The sequence below is a fragment of the Pipistrellus hanaki genome (assembly GCF_964339955.1).
Source record: "Pipistrellus hanaki genome assembly, chromosome: 14".
NCBI classification, from domain to species: domain Eukaryota; kingdom Metazoa; phylum Chordata; class Mammalia; order Chiroptera; family Vespertilionidae; genus Pipistrellus; species Pipistrellus hanaki.
Window position 1 is genome coordinate 34,303,819 of NC_140516.1, and position 24,116 is coordinate 34,327,934.

Genomic DNA, 24,116 nt, shown 5'->3' on the forward strand with positions numbered 1-24,116 from the left:
CACGCTGTTTGACTGCCCGGGTCAATAGCCAACGAAGAAAACGGGCCTCCAGACACACAGTTAAGACTTCGTTGGAAGGAGAATTCCCAGGAACGTGGGTCAGAAGAGAGTCAACAACGATGGAAAGATTGTTTTCGGTAAAAGCTGGGCCAGGTTCATTATCCTTGGTCCCCTGTGTTGCAAGATGACAAAGAGGTAAATTCGTAGATTTACAAACCTAGAGTTTTTCGTTCGGTAGGAGCTCTCACTCCAGCAAGTGGGAAAAATAGTCGCTGTCTGGGGATGATGAGTACATTGTGTTGTTGCCCAGCATGCACATAAACAATTCTTTCTGGGCTTGAGAGAATTCTTAGGCCTTCCAAAGAGAATTATGCAACACTCCAGAGCAGGTTTCGCTTGTAAATTACACATCAAAGCTCCCTGGGCCTCATGAAAACAGGCTTGTTTTACATTACAGTTTTTTTTTTTGTTTGTTTTTTTGCTAAATGTGCCTTTGCTTTATCTTTATTTATTTTTTACATTTTTTTATTAAATTATTATCTGTGTACATATTTTAACATTGTGTCCCCCCGCCGCTTGCTTTATCTTTAGATTCTGACCACTGAACAAGACACCAAACCTATTGCTGCAGACTACTTTTTGATGGAAGAAAAATATTTTATATCTAAAGAGAAGAACGAGTGCAGAAAACAACCGTTCCAGAGGGCCATCGGTCCCGAGGAGGAGATCGTGCAGATTTTAAGCAGCTGGTTTCCAGAAGAGGGCTACGTTGGCAGGATCGTCTTAAAAACCCAGCAGGAAGTAAGTGTGTCTGGATGCAGCCTACACGGTGACAGCTCTGTGTGTAATTCACCGCCCGCCCCTGGCCAACTCCCTCAAAATCAGAATTTCTTCAAATTCCCACCTGATTTCTATTCTTCTTCTGAAATATATGTGGAGAAATGAGTTTATTCTTTTGTACATATTCAGAATGTTATCTCTAAGTTACAGAAATTCAGCCTAAAGGTCATCCCTTCTAAAACAAAGAGAGCAAGAACTCAGTGGATTCCTTAGGCATGTCGTCAGCTGTTTCGTGGACTCTTTTATTTGTATGTGTGAAAAGACATCGTCATGAGGGCCTGTAGGCATGGTTGTGCATTTTGGGGTTGATTCTGTTCCTGTGAGTGCCTATTAAAGTTGTAGCTAATCAATGGCTCAGCACTTATAACTAAAACAACAGTATTTTTTTTTTAATATTCTGTAACTTCACATAAAGTAAGAATAATCTCTCAGCTTTGATCAGAACTCGTACTAAATATCATTATGTTTACTGATACTCCCGAGATAGTTCTAAGAAGGAAACAGCACAGTACCAACTCCAGGCTGGTTGGCTTCTGTTGAGTTTTGTTGATGGAGCCTTTTTTTTCTTTTCTTTTTCTTCCCCCTGAATAAACCGATAGAAGCCCAGTAACTCCCTGCCCGGTGCACAGAAGTCGTGCACCGATAGGGTCCCTAGGCCTGGACAGCAATCAAAGTTGATCAGAGTCTTCCTTCCACCCTCTGGTGATCAGCATACATCATAGCGAGCAATCAAACTCCCAAGGGAACACTTTGCATATTAACCTTTTATATATATATAGATAGATAGATAGATAGATAGATAGATATAGATATAGATATAGATATAGATATAGATATAGATAGATAGATAGATATAAATGTCATGTGAAATACCACCTACCCCCACTTTCCGATTGGTTAGATATATCATAATCAATGCCATCACATATCATGCAGCAAAATCTCTAGGAATTAACAAAATGTAATGGCCACAATCTTTGAAGTGGATGAAAAGAGTTATAGAAAAGTATATGGAGTAAAGGACAACCTCATTTTAGGTATTAAACATAGACGATAACTCTCCCCCACCAGCGGTTAATAGAATGAATGGAGTCCAAAAACTTCAGTCATATAAATTCCATGACTGCAGGGTTAATGCAATGATTGGGGCAAGCCTGTGTCCCAATCATTGCATTAACCCTGGCTACAGTTTGGTCCTGGCTACAGTTTGGCCAGGTGGTGGTCCTGGCCAAACTGTAGCCAGGACCAAATCATTTTTGGTCCTGGCTACAGTTTGGCGCCATCTGGTGACAGTTACCCATTTGACTTTAATATTCATGGGGACAATTCTGGGTCCTGCGTGGCTGATTTTACCTTCCAGGATAGTGACAGTGGTCTTGGGTTCTGGCCAGTTAGCACCATTTCAGTGGCCTGGTCTGAGGAGATTCGGCTTGGAGAGTGCTGGGGGTTGGGGAACTCTCTGCCAAACCCTCCCTCCCAGAGATGGGTTGCCTACTGTTTACTTGCTTTGCCTCACCTTCCCCTTCCTGCCGCTCCCTGCGGAAGATAACTGTAAACTACCCTCTTTGTTAGTGGGACTAACAAAGAACAGGTGTCACTTGACAATCATATTTAAACTCAGGTAATTCCAAGGTTTCCGTCTAACTGTCTATTCACATATACAAAAATACATTTGTATAGCCAGAGAAGATGTTTAGAATATATGAGATGGGAGAGAGAAGAAAAAAGGTGACAGTGGGAAAAGTTTGCCTTTTTATTGCTGTTTCTCTACTATAGACGTATCTAACTATATAGGTAATATATATTATTATATATGTAAAATTCACTGGAAGCCAATTCACCAAAAGCCAATCAACCTGATAACTAATTATCATGAGTATTGAGTATTTTGTTGATGTTTGTTTCTTTTTTTTTTAAGAGATCAAATCTTCATTTTTATTTTATTATATTTTTAAATGTTTTAATTGCAGTTTACTTTCAGTGTTATTTTATATTAATATCAGGTGTGCAGCATAGTTGTTAGACAATCATACTTTACAAAGTGTCCATATTCATTTCAGTGTGACTTACCCCCAGCCATCGTTTGCACCTTTCACTGTGGATTTTGTTCATTTAAGCTGAATGCAGTCTCACGCTTCACATTTTAGATGTCTAGCATTTCATAAATGCTCACGTTCTATGGGAGAGTGGGGGGGGGGCTTTCTCTTAAATGTAATTTCCTGTGTTCTTATTTGGCTTTTGGTAACTGGCAAAATGGTAGATTGTCTTTTTACAAACTTACCTACAGTTGACTCGGACTCATAATCCACCGCTAATAGGAGCAAATCTACTAGCTTGTTCTGGGCCAGACCTTATCATTCTGTCTACCTCAGCAGAAACAGTACTTTTTTTTTTGTCTAAGACATGTATGTCCTTCTAGAGTAATTTATGAACTGTTAACTAGCATATAAACTAGGAAGCTAAGAAGTTATCTCCACATTACCACGATGCATTTCACATTTTTGTTCCAAGATTCTTTCCTTACTCTACAACATCTCACCATTTACTCACTCTTGTCTTCTCTTTTAACATAGAACCTGGAAGAGAAAAGCATTGTTCAAGATGACAGAGAGGTGATCTTGAGCTCAGAGGAGGAGAGCTTCTTTGTCCAAGTGCACGATGTTTCTCCAGAGCAGCCGCGGACCGTCATCAAAGCGCCGCGCGTCAGCACCGCCCAGGACGTCATTCAGCAGGTGGGAGCCCCCCACCACCACCTCAGGCCTGTCCTCCGTGTATGTCATTGGGACAGGTCAGATGCCAGCTCATCCTATGAATGGAGTTCCTAGACCAGTGGAGGCCTACAAAGGGAGAGTGGGAAATAATAGTTCATTCCTTCAACAGATACTTACTACCTAGTATCCACCATGAGTCAGGCCCTGGGTGAAGCACTGGTGATAATGTTGTTGGAAGTGGCTCTGCAGAATAGTAATTTCATTGTTCCAGAAATGCCTAAGCTACCTAAGCCGGTTTGGCTCAGTGGTAGAGCGTCGGTCTGCGGACTGAAAGGTCCCAGGTTCGATTCTGGTCAAGGGCATGTACATTGGTTGTGGGCACATCCCAGTTGGGGGTGTGCAAGAGGCAGCTGGTCGATGTTTCTCTCTCATCGACGTTTCTAGCTCTCTATCTCTCTCCCTTCCTCTCTGTGAAAAATCAATAAAATATATTTTTTTAAATGCATAAGCTAATACCCAATGGCCATCGTCAGAGGGCAAGTAGAAGGCCTACTCTGACCCTCTCCCACCTCTAGGTCATGCTTCCCTGTGTCTGTGGTTTCAGAAACTGTATTTCCTTCCCTTAAAGCCTTCTCATGGTTTGCATTCATCAAACACCCTTGAGAAGTAGGATAGTATAATGGTGGACGGCACAGGCTCTGGGTTAAAAAGCTCGAGGTTCCAACCCCAGCTCTACTTCTTACTAGATCTGAGATCTTGGGCAAGTTATATAACCGTCTGTGCCTTAGTTACAGTGTTATCTTAAAAAAGACACTGATTTGTAGCATTTGTTGATTTCTGTTGTGTAAAAGCTCCCACCATGTCTGATTTTATTAGCCTGTTCCATTTGGTTCCAATATACCACCATGTGGTAAGTTGCCACTTAGATAACAACAAGGTGATAGCATAACAGTATTTTGCTGATAGAGTTTTTGTGAAGATTAAGTCAGTAATATATGTAAACTGTACAATGTTTAGCACATGGCAAGTACAATTTAAGTGCTACTCGCTATTATTGCATGGTAATTTGGTTAGTATAGACTTTGAACTTCGCTTCTTTTGTTGACCTTTGTGCCCCCAAACTATCTGGGACATAGTAGGCCCTCACTAACATTTGATGACTGAATAAATGCATAAATGAAAGATCACCTTGCATGAAATGAGAAGAGAGGGCAACTAAGTTCTAACATGCCTTAACATCCAAGATTCTGTGGTGAAGAGGCAGCCCGGTGGGACAGGGAGACGTCTGAGGGTCAGAGTTCTGTCCTTCACTGTCCCACCACCTGCATGTCTAGGAGCTTTGGTTTCATGCACACAATCTGTTCCCAGCCTTTATTCTATTGTTTCTTTGCTGCTCATCCTCTGGAATCTGCATAAGTTCCTCATCTGAAAGGAGCAGGAAGAGGAGGGAGTAATTCTGATGAAACATGGAGTGTTGTGAAGCTAAATCATAATGTGGGAAAGCATGTCATATGCTACAGCGATACAAATGGAAACTAAGGAGTAGGATAACATGATCTGAAAGATCCCCATTGTCTCTAAAAGCCTGTGACAGGCTGAAACCGGTTTAGCTTAGTGGATAGAGCATCGGCCTGATGATTGAAAGGTCCCAGATTCAATTCTGGTTAAGGGCACTTACCTTGGTTGCAGGCACATCCGGCAGGGGGTGTGCAGGAGGCAGCTATCAATGTTTTTCTCTTATCGATGTTTCTAGCGCTCTATCTCTTTCCCTTCCTCTCTGTAAAAAAATCAATAAAATATATTTTAAAATAAAATAAAATAAAAGCCTGTGACAGTTTGCCACCTTCAAGTTTCATTCATAATGAATGCAGGAGTTGGAGACACTGTCCTTATCCAGCTGATTGTAACTTACTTTTCAGACCTTATGCAAAGCCAAGTACTCCTACAGCATCCTGAGCAACCCCAACCCCAACGACTACGTGCTTTTGGAAGAGGTGGTGAAGGACACAGCCAACAAAAAGTCTTCTACCCCCAAGTCCTCCCAGCGGGTCCTCTTGGATCAGGAGTGTGTGTTTCAAGCCCAAAGCAAGTGGAAAGGTGCAGGAAAATTCATCCTTAAGCTAAAGGAGCAGGTGCAGGTAAACTTCAAGGTTATTTTACTCTCTTCACCAGTTGTTTGATATTCATAACTAATTCGTAATCAAACTTGGGAGATAACAAAATCTAGGAGAAAGTCAAGAAATTTACGGGGAGAAGAGTTTGGCTCTGTTTTCGCTGCAGGGAAAGAAACGTGTTCCCCTCTGTGGTGTAGCAATCCTGAGAGGGAAGGCACTCAGTCACAGACGGGGAAGAGAGGAGGGCCCTCTCTGGTATACTGCCACGTGATTGAGGATGCCAGCTTTAAATTAACACCAATGAGGGTTCTTTCTTCCCATAGGCTTCCCGAGAAGACAAGAGAAAAGGCATTTCTTTTGCAAGTGAATTCAAGAAGTTCACCAAGTCAACTAAACAGCCCCGCGGACTCACAGCACCTGCTCAGGTCTTGGCCTCAGAAAGTGTCCAAAACAAAGAGGAGAGACCTGTGGGTGGCAGTGACGCGATGGACTACCGACAGTGACCATAGGCAGCAAGTTTAACCAGGTACACTATGTCTCTGCACCATTCTGAACCAGGGGCCCATTTACACTACTTTGAAAGGCATAATTTGTACAGTATCTTTTATCTTTTCCAAGTGGAGGTGTCCCCTGAGGAGGGAGGAATGGTACCACAAGAGGAAAAGGGGTCTGAAGATATACATACCTTCAGAAGTTATCATTGTAGACCTCCTTTAAAAAATAAAAAAATAAAAAAATATATATATATATTGTATATATTGATTTCAGAGAGGAATGGAGGAGAGAAAGATAGAAACATCAATGAGAGAGACACATTGATTGGCTGCCTCCTGCACGCCTCTTATTGGGGATCAAGCTTGCAGCTTAGGCATGTGCCCTCACCAGGAACCAAACCTAGGACCTCTTGGTCCATGGGACGACACTCAATCCACTAAGCTATACCAGCCGGGCAGACCTCCTTATTTTATATAGAACTCAACAAAGGGTCTAAGAGGAAAACCAATTTTCCCAAACTACATCAGCCATGTTTCATCAGACATAGCGTTGTTTTAATTATTGGCCACTCACATACCCTAGGGGGGCTGCTGAGAGTCATTCAGCTTTCCTTCCTTTGGCTGCCTAGTTTTATGTTATTCTAACTGAGGTTTGATTTTGCCTCAACAAACTCAACTTCTTCTGCCTCATTTAAAAATTTAAACTCTGGCATTCGGGATGCAATGATTAAAAAGAAAAGAAAGCAAAATAACGTAACAGCCTCCATCTTGCAACGGCAGTAAATTACATCGTCGGTTGCCAGCAAACTGTGTGATATTCACATGCAGAGTACCTTACATTCTATCTTAAATTATTTCTATGGAACCTGAATTTAAAAAAAAAAAAAAAAAAAAAAAAAAAAAAAGAAGCATATGAGGAAACCAAACATAGATTTCTTCTCTTAACTTAGTCTCCTCATGAACCAAAGGGACTGTCGAAGCCCACTGCTCACCTGTTGGGCTGTGGTTCTCAGTTAAAACTCACCAGAGACCACATAAAGGCACAGCTGCTTGTACTGCCAGGCTCCCTCGTCCGTCTCCAGCACACTCAGGACCTTCTCATATTAAATTGTGGGCGCTCACAGTTGGCCTCTCTACACAAGGCCAAGTTCGATGTGTAACAGGCCAAAAGAAAGCCTGACACAGGGAGCCCATGTGTCTACATTTAAGGACCAATTGGTGCCTCGTACCACTTACAAAGCTCCTTCAAAACCACAGACAAGGCCAAATACAGGAAACCTCTCCCTCCAGAATATCTGCCCTACCCCACTATTCCCAGGGAGTCGGGAATGTTCCAGTTGAGCTAAGACTCATTGGGAAGAAATCGCAGAAGGACCGCAGCAGTCCGTATCACATGGAGTCAGATAACGGCGGATGTGCACAGAACAGTAAAGCTCTGGGCTGTCCCATTTCCTGTTGAGATATCCCAATTGTTTAAAAGTTCCGGATTCACTTCCTCTTCTGTCATAATCAGCGCCAAGTGAGCTTTAGGACTAAAGCACCGGAGTTGAACCTCCCCAACTTTTAGAACGTGACTCACTGTGGTAGTGGTCTTTTAGCAGGCCCTAAGGACAGATCAAATTTAAAATACTGGGCCCTGGCCAGTTGCTTGGTTGGTCGTGATGTACCAAGGTTACGGGTTCTCTCCTTTGTCAGGGCACACACAAGAATCAACCAGTGAATGCATAAATAGGTGGAACAACAAATCTCTCTCTCTCTCTCTCTCTCTCTCTCTCTCTCTCTCTCTCTCTCTCTCTCTTCCTTCCTCTCTCTCTAAAATTCAATCAATAAAATTTTTATTTTTAGCGACAAATAAATCATAGGTGTGATGTTATACATACCTCTCTCTTATAACCTCCATAACCTTACAACTAAATTACACTCTGCATATAAAGAGCCCTCATGCTACAAGATTACATTAAGTACCTAAGAATACAACTCCACTAGAAGTTTGACTTAAAAATACATGCTTGGCTGATCAGTGATTCTCTCTCGTCACTGATGTTTCTATCTCTCTCTCCCTTCCTCTCTGAAATCAATATATATATATATAATTTAAAAATGACATGCTTGCATTCTAGCAGGTTTGGCTTCAGTGGATAGAGCCCCAGCCTGCAGACCAAGGGGTCCCAGGTTCAATTCTGGTGAAGGGTAGGTTCCTCGGTTGCAGGTTCCCTCCCCTCCCCCTCCACCCCCCGCTCTCCACCCCACCCTTGGCTCAGGCCCTGGTCAGAGTGTGGACAGGAGACAACCAATCAATGTGTTTCACATTGATATTTCTCTCTGTCTTTCCCTTTCTCTTCTACTCTCTCTAAATATCAATCGAAAAATATTCTCGGGTGAGGATTAAAAAAGAAATGATGTGCTTGCTATAATGAGCATTACTAATTACTCCTATTTTAGGAGACTAGAGAGGGTGGTAGTTTAGATAAATGTCTTTGGACTCGGTTTTCAGCAGACATTCAGAATCATTCCATTGACTGCAGCTTTGCTTTAACTTGGGTAAGCTTCTCTTTAAAACCTGCCATTTGTGCACCCATGGGAATCTGTATCCCACGTTATGGTCTCCTTTACAAATGGTGCTTCCAAGCAAGAGCACGTGTGAAAATGGAAGGGCCTTTCTGTCTATTCTCATCAGAAAACAAGCTTCATATTTTCAATGCGTTCTGCTGATATATTTCATGTTTGTCCTAAAATTTTCCTCTCTCAAGTGTCAAGAGTTACCCCTTAATAAATACTCTGAGAATTTTTAAACGAGTAATTATTTACCTTACTCTTATCCAAAGTAATAAATGCAGTTGTTGAAGGAATTTCACCTTTTAAAAACAGTTGAACAGTTTGATTGTGATTTAAAAAAAAAAAAAAAAAAGAAAGAAAGAAAAATCTTTCTGAAGAATATGGTGCGCTAGGACAGAAAAAGTCTCATGTTCCACCTCCTGGGGACATCATGTCATAACACTGAGTGTATCAGACGTAGTCTCTCCCACACACACAGCCACCAGAGCCGGGGGTTTCTGTGGAACACTACATGCTTGCTGCACTGTAACTGCTTCTGCTCCTCCGTTTACAATATACTAATACGCCTATGGATGCAACTTCACAGGTGAAGACCTTTTGGCAAGAAGTTAAAGTCAAGAATGAGCGTGGTGGAAAAATATATATTTTCCTTGCTTTCATTCAACTTAAACTGGAAACTGATGCTTTCTGGACCGAAGCTTTCATCACACACGATGTGAGGTCCACACGGAGGACAAGCGAAATGGCACAGGGCTAGCTACCAACCATTTTCCTGATGAATGAAGCAAAGAAGTCCAGGAGATAGTCGTTTTATAAATGTTAACAGTTGTTAAAAAGGAAACAAAAAAAAAAACAACAAAAACCATGACTAAGCTTGCAATAACTGACTTAGAACAGGGGTCAGCAAACTTTATCTGCAAAGGGCCAGATAGTAAATATGTTGAGCTTGATGGGCCATATGGTCTCTGTTGCAACAACTTAGCTTGGCTGAAATCATGCAAAAGCAGCCATAGGCAATACATCCACGAATGAGGGTGTCTGGGCTCCAGTAACACTATTTACAGACACTGAAATGAATTTCATATCATTTATCACAAATGTTCCTCTTTTGTTTTTTTTCCTCAATCACTTAAAAATGTAAAAACTATTCAAGAGCCACACAAAAACAGGTGGCCGGCTGGATTGGGCCCCACGCCATAGTTTGCTAAACTTGGAAAACTGGGAACAAGAGGCACAGAGGTCTGAAAATAAGCAAGCTAGTTTAGTCATGCATTTTATGCCTGAGAATTGGAAGCATGGGGGCATTACAAATGTAAATATGTCCTATAAGATTCATTAAAGAGGAATTCAACTTAAGTTTCCACAGTGTACCATAATGTACTTTTTTTAGAATTGCTTTTTACATATAGAATGTTGGGTTTTTTTTTAAAGTTTATTGCTTGTATAGTCACATAATATTCCACTTCTGGTTTTCAGAATTTATTTAGAATGACATGTAATTTAATATCTACTGAGTTGTGACGTCTTATGAAGAAACTTTAACCCATTTTTTAAAGCAAGAGTAGACTGAGTTGGTGTTTAAATTTATTTATTTGCAAGGTTTGTACTGACACTGTACTTACATATTTATTATACATAGCTTTCTTGATATCGCTTATGAATTAGAAATATTAGTGAATCTATCTCACTATTTGAAGACAAACCTCCTAAAGAGAAAAACGTATGCTCTGAATACCTGAAGTAGTCCAGAATTTCATGTTTAAAAAACTTCATTTTCCTTTCTGATTAACTGAAGAGCTATTGACCCACGTCATACTTGCCACCTAATGTAAATTATTTTTGAAACCTTGCTGTATAAAACTATCATGTAAGTGTAAAGGTTGCTTATTCTTGGTGTGAAGCAAATTACAACTTTTAAAATGAAATGTGTGTTCTTCTAAAGCAGTGTTTCCCAAAGTGTGGTATGCGTACCCCCAGGGGTACCGGAAGAGTTTGGTGGGGGTACGCGTTGCACCGGAGTTTGGTGGGGATATGCACTGCACCGTGCTTAGCTGCGCCTAATTCTACGTTCTCATGAGTACGAGGGGTACTCAGCATTACGAAAATTATAGAAGTGGTACACATATATCAAAAGTTTGGGAAACACTGCTAAAGTAAAATCCAAATTTTATCTTTCTATTGATACTAAAATTTGACATTTTTCTTCAAATTATAAAACACAACTTGAAAGCCCTAATCTTTGCTTTGAGGATTTTTTTTAACCAATTATGAAAGAATAAAACAACCTCAAATCTTTCACATATTCTAGGAACAGAATGTTAAAAAAAAAAACAAAAAAAAAAAAAAACACTGTACAGCTTTCATGTTATGGGCTGTTCTTACTGACTGAGCCTTCACACCGGCAGAACCTCATCTGCTGGTCGGCCGAATTCAGGCTGCTGCAGTTTGATGTTGTTTGTGCAGAGCTACAGGTTTCTTTTTAAATCAAATAATCAGTTTATAACAAATGCACAATGCTGTTCGTTTTTGTTTGTTTGTTTTAATATTCCAGAAATACTTTATCAAGCTTCTATAAATTAATAGGCATTTTCCCCTTCTGGTTCGGCTTACATGTATTGAAAACTGAGTTATTGGCCTCACTGGCTAGAGTTGAATAAAATGGCAGAGTAATAAAATGAAAAGCAAAACTAGTCTCCCTAGGTTTCCTATTTGGCCTTGACTCTCTTCAAGTGCCACCCCAGCCCAGCCCACAACCTTTAACATAGTTGATTTGGTGGCAGCAAAAAACTCGACACACCATGAGACAGCACGAGACTGGGTTCCAGCCAGTGAGTGAACCGGCTTAGGTCCTGTGCTGCAATTCAACTTGGTCATTCATTCCATTTTGAGGTAGAAGCACATACTCTATTGTATTGAGTCGTTGGGATTTTAGGAAGGTACATTGCTCAAAAATGTAAAAGGTTGCCTGGCTAGCATGGCTCATTTGGTTGAATTTCATCCTGTGCACCCAGAGGTCACTGGTTTAATTCCAGGTTGTGGGCTCAATCCCCAATAGGGGGCGTGCAGGATGCAGCTGATTGTTTCTTTCATATGGATGTTTCTCTACCTCTCCCTTCTTCTCTCTCTAAAAATCAATAAAAAACATCTTTTTTTAAATGTAAAAGGTCTCCTCTACTATTAACACTAACCAGCAGAGCTCTAACCAGTTTGGTTCAGTGGATAGATCGTCTGCCTGCAGACTCAAAGGTCCCAGGTTTGATTCTAGTCAAGGCATGTACCTTGGTTGCAGGCACATACCCAGTAGGGGGTGTGCAGGAGGCAGCTGATCAATGTTTCTCTCCCATCGATGTTTCTAACTCTTATCCCTCTCCCTTCCTCTCTGTAAAAAATCAATAAAATATATATTTTTTAAAAAAGAAAAACTAACCAGCACATACCTGGTGTTTGCCAAAAATATGAAATTTTTATTGATTACTTATCTGAACTATACAGCTGTATTAGTATCCCAAGTGAAACTATCCTATTATGCAGAATAGCCACATAGACTATACCCATTACCACTTCATACTTTCCAGACTACTAAAAATTTCAGTACAAACTTGTGTCAGTAAAGTTGATATGGAAAAGAATCCAAATATGCAGGCTGGGTTAATTACAAAATTTGAGGGAGAAATATTTGAAGTTGCTTCACTAAAAATCAAAGGAAAGGAGAATGAATCCAGTCATTGTTAGGTGGCACCAACTTTAAAGAAAATCTATAGCTGGCAAGAAAGGTTTCGAGTAGAAATCCACTATGACCTATGATGCTGGGAGAAATAACTTCCTGTCACCAGGAATTGGTTGCTTTGCAAAAAGTAAAATTATACAAGGGTGGTAAGGAATTGGTAAATTTGCATAAATCTGTAGAAAGTGACACTTGGGGCAGGAAGTGTCCTCTTGAGGGAACACCTCCTTTCATGTCATCCTTAGTGTCAGTTGGTTATAAAAATTGTCCAGGTCGGGGTAGATATGGGGTCTAGATTTAACAAAAATGAGTTCCAGGTGCCTTGTTTTTAATCAGATTTTGCTTTCATAGAAGCATCTGAAGACACTGGGGGCTCATTCATGGAAGTGGCCACCCTCTACTGTTATATATGTACATCTTCCCCTCCAACATTTCTTCTGGCCTCTCCTTAATTCTGAAGAGCAGTCGGAGTTTGCATCTGGTCTGGTAAACTTGAGTTAACTCTAAAACAAAGCTGCACAGCCGTTCCCAGGCAAATGGAAGAGCACCATTTTCCTGGCTGGTGAATGGCCTTGTACATGGCAGAGAATCCTGCAGGGGAAGTGCTCTCCAGTGGCTGCCTCTGACTCCTTTCAGTTGCTTCTGTCACATCAGCAGTGAGGTGAGGAGAGGTGAATGCTGGGCCCTTCAAAAGGTCATTAGAAACGGGAGTTTGCCTCTTACACAAAGTCCACACTTGGGTCAACATTTTGCCGATACAGTGGCTAACAGTTCGTGTGTTCTCTGCCACCTCCATGCATTAACTTCTTAAAAGCAACTCTTGATTGATGGCTGGGTATTCTGACAGAGGAATACCTGAAGTGACTATTTCTGAAATACTTGCTGAATCTCCATGATTATCCAACTATTCATACAGGTCTCGTAGATCCAGAATATATTGTGCTCCAGCCTGCCACCAGGCAGGCCTCTGAAACCCCTAAACACAGGTCTCTGAACTTTGAAACAACTCACCCTGACAGTGAATGAGGTAATGTCGAATTTTGTGTGTGAATGACTTAACTCATGCGAGGTCATGGAAGACTGAGGCTGTCTGGCTCCCATTATTACCCCACTTCACTTTTAATGCCTAGCACAGTGCTAAAAGCACATAGTGGGTGCCCAATATTTGTTTAAAAAAAGAATAAGGCTGTAGCTTCGTATAATCTCAAGGTTTGTCTGTTAGTGTGTAGCTGATATTATTAATGATTGCCATTATTCAGTTCTGAAAATGAAACAATACAAGGCTATGTAAATAAATGCACAAATATATTTCATCCTCAAATTCATATAGGATATTCAAAACCTAGATATATAACTTTATGGTCCTGCTGTGATTCTCTATGTAACAAAAGGGTTAAAAACATAATACAAAGTGTGAAATAGTTGAATTTCTATTTTAAAACTTACTTTTCATCTAATTTCTACTGCCAAATGTTTTTGTCTATATTTGGGAAATAAATGACTTGTGGCATGTATTGATGACTTGTGCTCTGATATGGAAAGACGCTTTGGTCATCCAAACTATTCCTAACATTCCTGAACTTTGTTCTATGTCTAAAAGGTGGGTCAAAAGCAAATATTTATATGTTGAATCATTCATTTCTCATTATTAAATAATCAAGCCTAAAAAATCTGATCTTAGGAACCACATATAAGAACATGCTAAGAGATTACATGCACTGTTAAAACTAGTATTCCCACTGCAGGAATGATAATGCAACTTTCTATTTTCATTTACTTCATGACCAAAAAGAAGAGTGTTAAGCACTAGACCAAAATCATTGGCTTCTATAGCTCTGAAGCAATAACTGATCTACTCAGTTGGACTGCTGTGAATTTTTTTTTTAATTCTCACATTACAGGAATAGGAAGTAGAAAAAGCAGCTGTTTTATTTAATTATTCACAGGAGAAATTTTTATAACCTGTTCATTAAACACTTATTTCATAGGCCATTCTTAGAATATGGTAACAGCTGTATTATGTTGGTTTATAATTATAAGAATAAGGCATTTTACCAAAGCCCTTCCCTGGGTACCCTTTATCCTTAAAACAGAATGGTAAGATGTGGGGCAGTTCTTCCCCCACCACCCTCCAGAGCACGCCCAAAAATGCAAAGAACTCTGAAGACCAGAATCACAGTCTAACTTTCTTTGAAAGTAGCCAGAATAAGCACTTGTCCATTTTGCAAAGGTCAGATGAGGTTCCTTCTTGAAGTGTACCTACCATCCAGCAAGAGCCAATGAACCTGGTGTCCGATTTCAAGCTATTTTTTCTTTTCTCAAAAATTTTCATAAAAACATACTCAAATTTTTAATTTCTCACTTCCAACGATGGTGGTGTAACAGAAATGGATTTATTTAGTTATAAAGAGTAGCTAGCTGAACTGTAAAAAACAATCTCACCATCTTGTTTATTCTGTGCTCTCTTGCCCTCATTTTAATCTAGCAACTGCATCCCAATAAATTCAGTCCAAAGGTTTTTTTTTAAAAAACTAACTTAATATGTATATTAAATTTCAAAAGGGCAACATCATTAAGAAAGAAGTTCCCACACTTTAGGGGAGGAAAAGGCTCTGGATTCTCCTTTCTCAATGGAAAGACGTTTCAGAACGAGGGCAGAACCCTGCCCCATGCAAAGGGTAGCTTCCTCCTGGGGGAATTCTCTGGGAAGTTTCCTGTACAAGAAGAGAACCATTGTCTTACTGTGCGTCTGCACAAAGACACGGTGCACAGAAAAGTCCACTGCTCTTCGTCCTTCTGCTACCGCAGTGACGTCTTCAAACATTTGGTGAAATCCAGAGGCAACTGAGTAGCGGCTTCATTGCTAAGTCTTTTGGTTAGCTGATTTAAATCTTCATTCAAAAATGAATCCCCTTGTAAATCTTTATCCTGAAGAAATATTAAAAGAGTTAAAAGTTCTTATGCCAACAACAAAAGCCAAACTATGAGCAGAGCTAAAAATAGTAACAGCTAACACCAAACCAACCACATGTGAGCTGTGATAATGACGGGGCTGGGTCCAGTTGTGAACATACCCTACACTGAATGAGACAGTCCCATGACTCTATAGAATTCCAACCCCAGAGATCCATCCTCCCATCACTGACTAAATAAGAAAATCTACCTATTAACACTTAGGCAAATTGGAAACAGTTATTAAGAGATATATTAGTTCAGTGTTGACTTCATCTTCTAAAAAAATAATGAAAAGTATCACATACCTTCCTTTTGGGGCTGGAAGTTTCCACAGGAGGATTGAATGTCATTGCAGCCATGCTGTAAGCCTCAAAGAGCTCCACAGCAGATCTGCAGTCACAAACAGAAACCCACAGTTACAAAGACACCACCACACTGCGCACCCTGAAAACGGTGAATCGTACCCAGAGAATGACTCACTATTCTAAATCCAAGCATTAAGATACAACATAATCCTGCTTTTGAAACCAACAAATCAACACACATAAAATAAATCCTAAATTCCCAGGTGTTGACAACATTATCCAATGAACTCCACCTCCCAGAGGTACATTTAGAAACACGGGCCTGAACGGAGAAGACTGAAGAGAAGAGCTCACACTCAGTGTGACCAAATCCCAGCTCAACCAGTTATGTAAACAATATGCAACCAGTTTAACTTCCTCACAGGAACCAGAGGAGCAAAGCATGGAGTCATCCTCCGGCGACTCCAAACAGCTCAACCCTCCCATTGTTGGCCTGGATTAAAAGCCAGGAGAACCATTCTCCAGAGAGAATAAATGTCTATAATCATGGATGTAAATGAGTCCTTAATGACTTGGGGTTGGTTCAGACGATGAGGTGGTTAGGGTTACACCCCAAGGTTACACCTTTTCCCCACACACTCCGGAGAAAACACAGCAGGAGGCTCCTTTCTCAAGCCTTTGGGATAAACGAGTTGCTCATCTTCTTCTGGAAAAGGAAACCTCTAGCATAAATGAGGCAAATGTTCAAGAGCTCTGACTAAAACTTGCCATGGGGGGAAAACTGTAATAAAGAACGATTTCCTCCCTTTTTTCCCTTTTGAACACAAGGCCGAAAGACAGAAAGAATGAAGGAAGAAAGTAAATGGCCATTTTTTAAATTTTATGGCCAAAAGTTATCTCTATCCTACCCAGAAGTAAAAGGCTTTATGGAAAACTGCAGAGTTATGCCTCCTTTAGAGGGGTCAGCAGCTAATTACTGCCACGTCAAAAATATAGCCCCATCTGGCCAAACCCCCCAGAGGGTGAGCTGGAAGCCAGAGGCAGTCACCCAAGCTTCTTGCAGGTCAGGAGGCCAAGGAGAGAAACCGCTGCCTCCGGGACACAGTGTTTCCAAAGCACTTCCCCTCCCCATTCCTCCCTCTGGCCCTCCAGGACCATTTAAAGAAAAAAAAGAAGGAAGCTCATTGCATTGGACTAATGGATCTTCACATAAGTGAGTATGGCACTGTCTTATTTATTAACTGTTGAACTGGAGTCATGGGCATATGGAGATTCGCTATTTTTTCTACTTATCTATATGAGTAAAAAAAAAAAAAAAAAAAAAAAAAAAAAGTGTGATTACCTGAACAAACAAAATGAGAGCTAGCATGTTTTCTCTCTAGACCTAATCCAGACAACCAGCTAACACTGTACATGTTAACTCTATTACATTATAAGATAGACTTCTCCCCGTACAGAGCGATCAGCTGAAATGTATGGTTTTATAATAAGGCGATGCTAGCTACTACCTTCGGCTCAACTCTGGCTTGAGTGCTTCAGAGCCTTCCAGAGGGGCTCCCGCGATCAGGTGAGCTGCCAATCTCCGCACGATGGGATGGAAATGCCGCTGAAGGGGAAACAGGACAGCATCTGTACAGGTCAGTGTTTTATAAAACACTTGCTACAGTGAAGATTTTCTTTAATAAGCACTAATTTAAAAGAAAACTATAGATGTATATGTAATTCGTAAGAACCACATAACTACAGGAAAAACACTACCTTTGTTCACAGGATTACAACACAAATCTGATAAGCAAGTCACCAGTGACGCGTAGCACAGCCTCGCTTTTACAGAAGGAAGAGAAAAGTCAAAAAGCCACTTCTCTTTCACAGGGAAAAAGTTTGTTCACAACAGGCTTCCTGAGTCGTATTTTCTGAGTCTCACTCTGACGCCGGCCACACTGTGGATCACAGTGTGGGTGAAACCCCCTCCATGCTGGCAGGGGGGCCTGTGCCGTCTCCTTGGGTGGCGGCCGATACAAATGTGCCCGGGAGCATAAAACTGGAAATTAATTACAATAAAAATAATCCAAAGAAATCAAATACATGGAGACTAAACAACATGCTATTAAACAAGGACTGGGTTACCAGAGAAATCAAGGAAGAAATTAAAAACATCCTGGCAACAAATGACAATGAAAACACAACAATCCAAAATCTATGGGACACAGCAAAAGCAGTTTTGAGAGGGAAGTTCATATCCTTACAAGCCTATTGCAAAAAACTAGAAAAAATGGTAACAGATAAACTAACTCTACAACTCAAAGAGTTAGAAAAAGAGCAACAAGAAAAGCCCAGTGTAAGCAGAAGGAAGGAAATAACAAAAATCAGAGCACAGATAAATGACATAGAGACCAAAGAAACAATACATAAGATCAACAAAACCAAGAGCTGGTTCTTCGAAAGGATAAACAAGATTGATGGACCTCTAGCCAGGCTAACCAAGAAACAAAGAGAGAGGACCCAAATAAACAAAATCAGAAATGAAAGAGGTGAAATAACAACAGACCCCACCGAAATACAACAGATTGTTACAAAATACTACGAACAACTCTATTCCAACAAACTAAACAACCTGGAGGAAATGGACATATTCCTAGAAAAATACAAACTGCCAAAACTCAATCAGGAAGAATCTAAAAATCTCAATAGACCAGTGACGTGGGAAGAAATTGAAACCGTCATCAAAAAGCTTCCAGCAAACAAAAGCCCAGGGCCAGATGGCTTCACAGGAGAGTTTTACCAAACATTCAAGGAAGAACTAAAACCTATCCTCCTCAGACTATTCCAAAAAATCCAAGAGGAAGGAACACTTCCGAACTCCTTCTATGAAGCCAACATCACCCTAATACCAAAACCAGATAAAGACAACTCAATGAAAGAGAATTACAGGCCAATATCCCTCATGAACATAGATGCCAAAATCCTCAACAAAATTCTAGCAAATCGACTCCAGAAGAACATCACAAAGATCATACACCATGACCAAGTAGGATTTATTCCAGGAATGCAAGGATGGTACAATATCCGCAAATCAATAAACGTGATACATCACATAAACAAATTGAAAGATAAAAATCATATAGTCATATCAATTGACGCAGAAAAAGCATTTGACAAAATCCAACACCCTTTCCTGTTAAAAACTCTTAAAAAGGTGGGAGTACAAGGATCATACCTCAACATAATAAAAGCTATATATGATAAACCCACAGCCAACATTATACTCAATGGGCAAAAACTAAAACCATTCCCTCTAAGAACAGGAACAAGACAGGGATGCCCACTCTCGCCACTCCTGTTTGACATAGTTCTGGAAGTACTAGCCATTGCAATTAGACAAGAGGAGGAAATAAAAGGCATCCAAATTGGAAAAGAAGAAGTAAAGTTATCCTTATTTGCAGATGACATGATATTGTACATAAAAAACCCAAAAGACTCCATTAAAAAACTAATTGACTTAATAAATGAATTTGGCAACATAGCAGGATATAAAATTAATGCCAAGAAATCCATGGCATTTCTATACACCAACAGTGAAACTACAGAAACAGAGGCTAAAAAGCAATTCCATTCACCATCGCACCAAAAAAATTAAGATACCTAGGAATAAATTTAACTAAAGAAATAAAGGACCTATTTGCGGAAAACTACACGACACTGAAAAAAGAGATAGAGGAAGATGTAAGGAGATGGAAGAACATACCATGTTCATGGATTGGTAGAATCAACATCATCAAAATGTCCATACTTCCTAAAGCAATCTATAGGTTCAATGCACTCCCCATTAAAATACCAACGACATATTTCACTGACCTAGAAAGAACTCTCCAAAAGTTCATTTGGAACAATAAAAGACCCCGAATAGCCACAGCAATTCTGAGAAAGAAGAGTAAAGTAGGAGGGATCTCAATACCAGACTTCAAACTATACTACAAAGCCACTGTTCTCAAAACAGCCTGGTACTGGCACAAGAACAGACAAATAGATCAATGGAATAGAATTGAGAACCCAGATATCAACCCAAATCACTATGCTCAATTAATATTTGACAAAGGAGGCACGAATATACAATGGAGTCAAGACAGTCTCTTCAATAAATGGTGTTGGGAAAATTGGACAGACACATGCAAAAGAATGAAACTAGATCACCAACTTACACCATTCACAAGGATAAACTCAAAATGGATACAGGACTTAAACATCAGACGGGAAACCATAAAAATACTAGAAGCATCCACAGGTAGCAAAATCTCAGACGTATGCCAAAATAACTTCTTCACTGATACTGCCCCTAGGGCAATGGAAGCTAAAGAGAAAATAAACAAATGGGACTACTTCAAAATAAAAAGCTTTTTTACAGCAAAAGAAACCATCAATAAAACAACAAGAAAGCCCACGGTGTGGGAGATCATATTTGCAAATATTACCACTGATAAAGGTTTAATCTCCAACATTTACAGACAGCTTATACAACTAAATAAAAGGAAGATGAATGATCCAATTAAAAAATGGGCAATGGACCTAAACAGAATATTTTCAAAAGAAGACAGAAGGAAGGCCAAAAGGCACATGAAAACATGCTCAAAGTCACTAATTATCCGAGAGGTGCAAATCAAAACAACAATGCGGTACCATCTCACACCTGTCAGAATGGCCAACATCAACAAATCAACAAACGACAAGTGTTGGCGAGGTTGCGGAGAAAAAGGAACCCTCGTGCACTGCTGGTGGGAATGCAGACTGGTGCAACCACTGTGGAGAACAGTGTGGAGTTTCCTCAAAAAACTGAAAATGGAACTCCCATTTGACCCAGTAATCCCACTTCTAGGAATATATCCCAAGAAACTAGAAACACCAATCAGAAAGGATATATGCACCCCTATGTTCATAGCAGCACAATCTACAATAGCCAGAATTTGGAAACAGCCTAGGTGCCCGTCAGCAGATGATTGGATCCAAAAACTATGGTACATCTACACAATGGAATACTATGCTGCCATAAAGAAGAAGGAATTCTCATCATTTGCAGCAACCTGGATGGAATTGGAGAACATCATGCTGAGTGAAATAAGCCAATCAACGAAAGAGAAACACCACATGACCTCACACATCGGTGGATGATAAAGATCTTTATAAACTGATGAACCAAGAGACAGATATAGAGAAAGTAAAGCAACAGGCAGACTGTCAAATTACAGTGGGGAGGGTAGGGATATCAGGGGGAGATAATAGATCAACCGAAGGACTTGTATAAATGCATATAAGTACAACCAATGGACATAAAACTATGGGGAGGGAGGGGATGTGTGGGAGGGAGGGAGGGGGGCAATAAAAAAAAAAAATCAAGAAAATATGTAAAAAATAAATAAATAAATAAATAAATAAATAAACAAAAAACAAATGTGCCCGGGAGGGGAAACATTCCAACAAATTCTACCCCACAAAGCTGTCATTTTCAGCTTCCTTAAAAAATGTATTTCAACATCTCAGAGTAGGAAGAGCGAAGTGAAGTGTAGGCTATTAAAACACAAATTCTAGGAAAGGCAGGCCCAGAACAGAATACACTAAGTTCTCTGGCAACAGTAGGTAACTCCTGGGAAAAGCTGAACACGGCCGCGCGCACAGTGCGAGGGAGGGGCGCGTACCCGCAAAGCATGCAGCTCCCACAGGGCGGTGTTCTGGGCATTGCAGTACTCGGGCTCGTCCAGCTCCGGAAGGAAGACCCCGCTTCCCTGGGACTCATTGTCAAGCAACAGGTCTGTTTTGGGGAAAGTCTGCAAAAACGTCACATAAAAAAGGTTAATTAAATTAATATTATTCGTTTAAAGACAGTTCCTGGGTTCTGCATGTTGATTTATACTTAAATTTCATTTGGTTTTATGGCTATACAAGAGCTATAAGCCCATGAGCTTCATACAAAGTTTTAATTTTGTAAATTTATACCATAAGAAAGCAAAAACTGCAAAAGATTATTTTCTTGGCTTGCTCTGAAAAGAACTTATTTTATCTTTTTTTTTTTTTTTTTTTTTTTTTTAAATATATTTTATTGATTTTTCACAGAGAGGAAGAGAGAGGGATAGAGAGTTAGAAACATCGATGAGAGAGAATCATCGATCAGCTGCCTCTTGCACACCCCCTACTGGGGATGCGCCCGCAACCAAGGTACATGCCCTTGACCGGAATCGAACCCGGGACCTTTCAGTCCCCAGGCCGACGCTCTATCCACTTGAGCCAAACCGGTCCCGGCGGAACTTATTTTATCTTGCAAGAGAAAATAGAATATTCTTTTCACCCAGCAATCCCACTTTTAGAAATCTTTCCTAAAGAAAAAATTACATTAAATACACATAAAGATACTCACGATAGCATTATTTGTTAATAGCAGAAACAACCTGTATGCCCATGAAAAGAAAAATACAAAATATACAAGCCAGATTGCCTAAATTTGAATCCCACCTCTGCCACTTCTCAGTAGTAGCAGTAGGACCTCACTTTCCCCCACCTATAAAATGGGTACAATATAGTAGCTACTTCACAAAGCTCTCATGAAAATTAAGCAAGTTAAGTTTTGTAACACATTTTCACAGTGGCAGTCACATAGTAAGAACTATAGGTGTTAAACAACCTCATTTACTCATTAAAGAGACAAGGTAGTTAGTTATATTTGTACTGATACAAAAATGTGTTCATCACCATTAAGTGTTAAAAAAATATATTGTGGAACAATATGTACATCATAATCCCCACAACGCCCTTTCTAAAAAAAAAAGAAAGAAAAGAAAAAGAAAAGCTATGTTGTTTGTGTGTGTTTGGTGTGAATGAATATGAATTAAAAAAAAAAAGTCAGCTGGGATACCCACTAAATGGTAAAACTTGTAACCTCTGGAGAGTGTCGAGAGGGGCCAAATGCTTTCCTTTTGTAACCTAACGGACTTCCTTTATCATATGGTTTTGTTACAGGTGTGAATTACTTTTTTTAATAATTTCATTGATTGTAGAGATGAAGGAAGAGAGACAGAAATATCAATGAGAGAAACAAACATCGATCAGCAGTCTCCTGAATGGCACCTGCTGCGGATGACGCCCACAAGCAGGGCACACGCCCTGACTTGGCATTGATCTGGTGACCTCCTGGGCCACAGTGGTCCGACAGGTATGAATTACTTCTAATTAAATAATAATGTAACAGGGGAGTGGAATGGACGGACACACACACACCAAACGAAACGCCATCGTGGCACTGCCAGGACTTGGCGTTCTCCAGCGTATCACCACTCACATGCATTAATGTCCTATTGGTTGCTAAAATGCCAATGCTTGAGTTGGGAAGGACGTGAAGAGCAAGGGTGCAGAGGCGCTTGATGAAGGCCAGGGCTCGCTGCTGGGAAACCTGCCTCCTGCGCTTGGTGAGCATGACATCGAGGCACTGGAGCACAATCTCAACCCCTTCGTTGGTTGCACCTGAAACAGCAGACACGCCCTTCACTACTTCTGCACGATCCAAGTTCACCTGCCCCAGAAACTCAGGCTCAACTGTCCCCGGTCCCACACCAGGCCCCAGCCCGTGACGCAGGGCTGTCCTGCATCTCCAGCCAATTCTCCCCGGTCCCCACTCTCCCCGTCTAACATGAAGCTACATACACAGGTGGCACTGGCAGGCCAGCACTTCATACTCCCGTTCCTATTTCGCATGGTTCACTGGCTCTCACTCTGGTCACAACATATTCTTAAAGGAACAACTTACGAAAGACACATTATCTACACATACGTACCTGCATGTAACTTGAACAGTGTTTTGTAGAGATGTGTATAGAACTTCATTGGATCAATATTCAGAACATCACCTTTTGCAATGACAACAAACAATAATTAGAAATATTTCAGCCTCCAAAGCTAAAGCAAACAAAACTTGATTATGAAGATATCTGACCTTGTCCAGAAAGAATATGAAAAGCGGTCTGGACACAATGAAGACTTTCTTGATAGCTTAGGTCCTTTAAAAAAAAGAAAAAAAGATATTAAGAATAGTAATACCATTTATATCTTAAAAAGTAATTCATTAATAGAGATACTTACACCAGACTCAATGAGACTATGTAGAACTACTAATAAATCATCAAAAAACTCCACATTTATAAGGTGAGCGAACCTAAAAATCAAACAAAACATAGTTAAAAGAAAATCTAAAAATAGAAATAAAGCAGCCACAAATTAAACTTGATTTTAAATTTATAATTTTAATATTCCTTATTCTAAATATTAGCTATGATAGAGATAATAGAGAAGACTATTGTTACTTCTCATTCATTCAGACTGACCTTCTGACAATCCATAGTTGGACACTATAGTCAGCAGGAACATCTGAGGCACTAAAC

General features: G+C 40.2%; 2 protein-coding genes across 4 annotated transcripts in view; one reads left to right on the forward strand and one right to left on the reverse strand.

The window, feature by feature from the left end:
- PLCE1 (phospholipase C epsilon 1) overlaps positions 1 to 11,024 on the forward strand; it is a 268,999-nt gene extending 257,975 nt beyond the window's left edge. For all 3 annotated transcript variants that reach the window (XM_084903476.1, XM_084903478.1, XM_084903477.1), the window contains 5 exons: positions 592 to 801; positions 3,414 to 3,572; positions 5,471 to 5,689; positions 5,989 to 6,191; positions 9,302 to 11,024. In XM_084903476.1, the coding sequence (XP_084759602.1) occupies positions 592 to 801; positions 3,414 to 3,572; positions 5,471 to 5,689; positions 5,989 to 6,168 (768 nt within the window). In that variant the 3' untranslated portion in view covers positions 6,169 to 6,191; positions 9,302 to 11,024. The remainder of the gene's footprint in view (positions 1 to 591; positions 802 to 3,413; positions 3,573 to 5,470; positions 5,690 to 5,988; positions 6,192 to 9,301) is intronic.
- Positions 9,860 to 24,116, reverse strand: part of NOC3L (NOC3 like DNA replication regulator) — a 28,854-nt gene continuing 14,597 nt past the window's right edge. Inside the window, exons 14-21 of the mRNA XM_084903480.1 lie at positions 23,818 to 23,890; positions 23,672 to 23,735; positions 23,514 to 23,585; positions 23,021 to 23,202; positions 21,387 to 21,515; positions 17,208 to 17,305; positions 15,700 to 15,784; positions 9,860 to 15,367 (exon numbers count right to left, since the gene is read on the reverse strand). Coding sequence (XP_084759606.1) covers positions 15,239 to 15,367; positions 15,700 to 15,784; positions 17,208 to 17,305; positions 21,387 to 21,515; positions 23,021 to 23,202; positions 23,514 to 23,585; positions 23,672 to 23,735; positions 23,818 to 23,890 — 832 coding nt within the window. The 3' untranslated portion in view covers positions 9,860 to 15,238. The remainder of the gene's footprint in view (positions 15,368 to 15,699; positions 15,785 to 17,207; positions 17,306 to 21,386; positions 21,516 to 23,020; positions 23,203 to 23,513; positions 23,586 to 23,671; positions 23,736 to 23,817; positions 23,891 to 24,116) is intronic.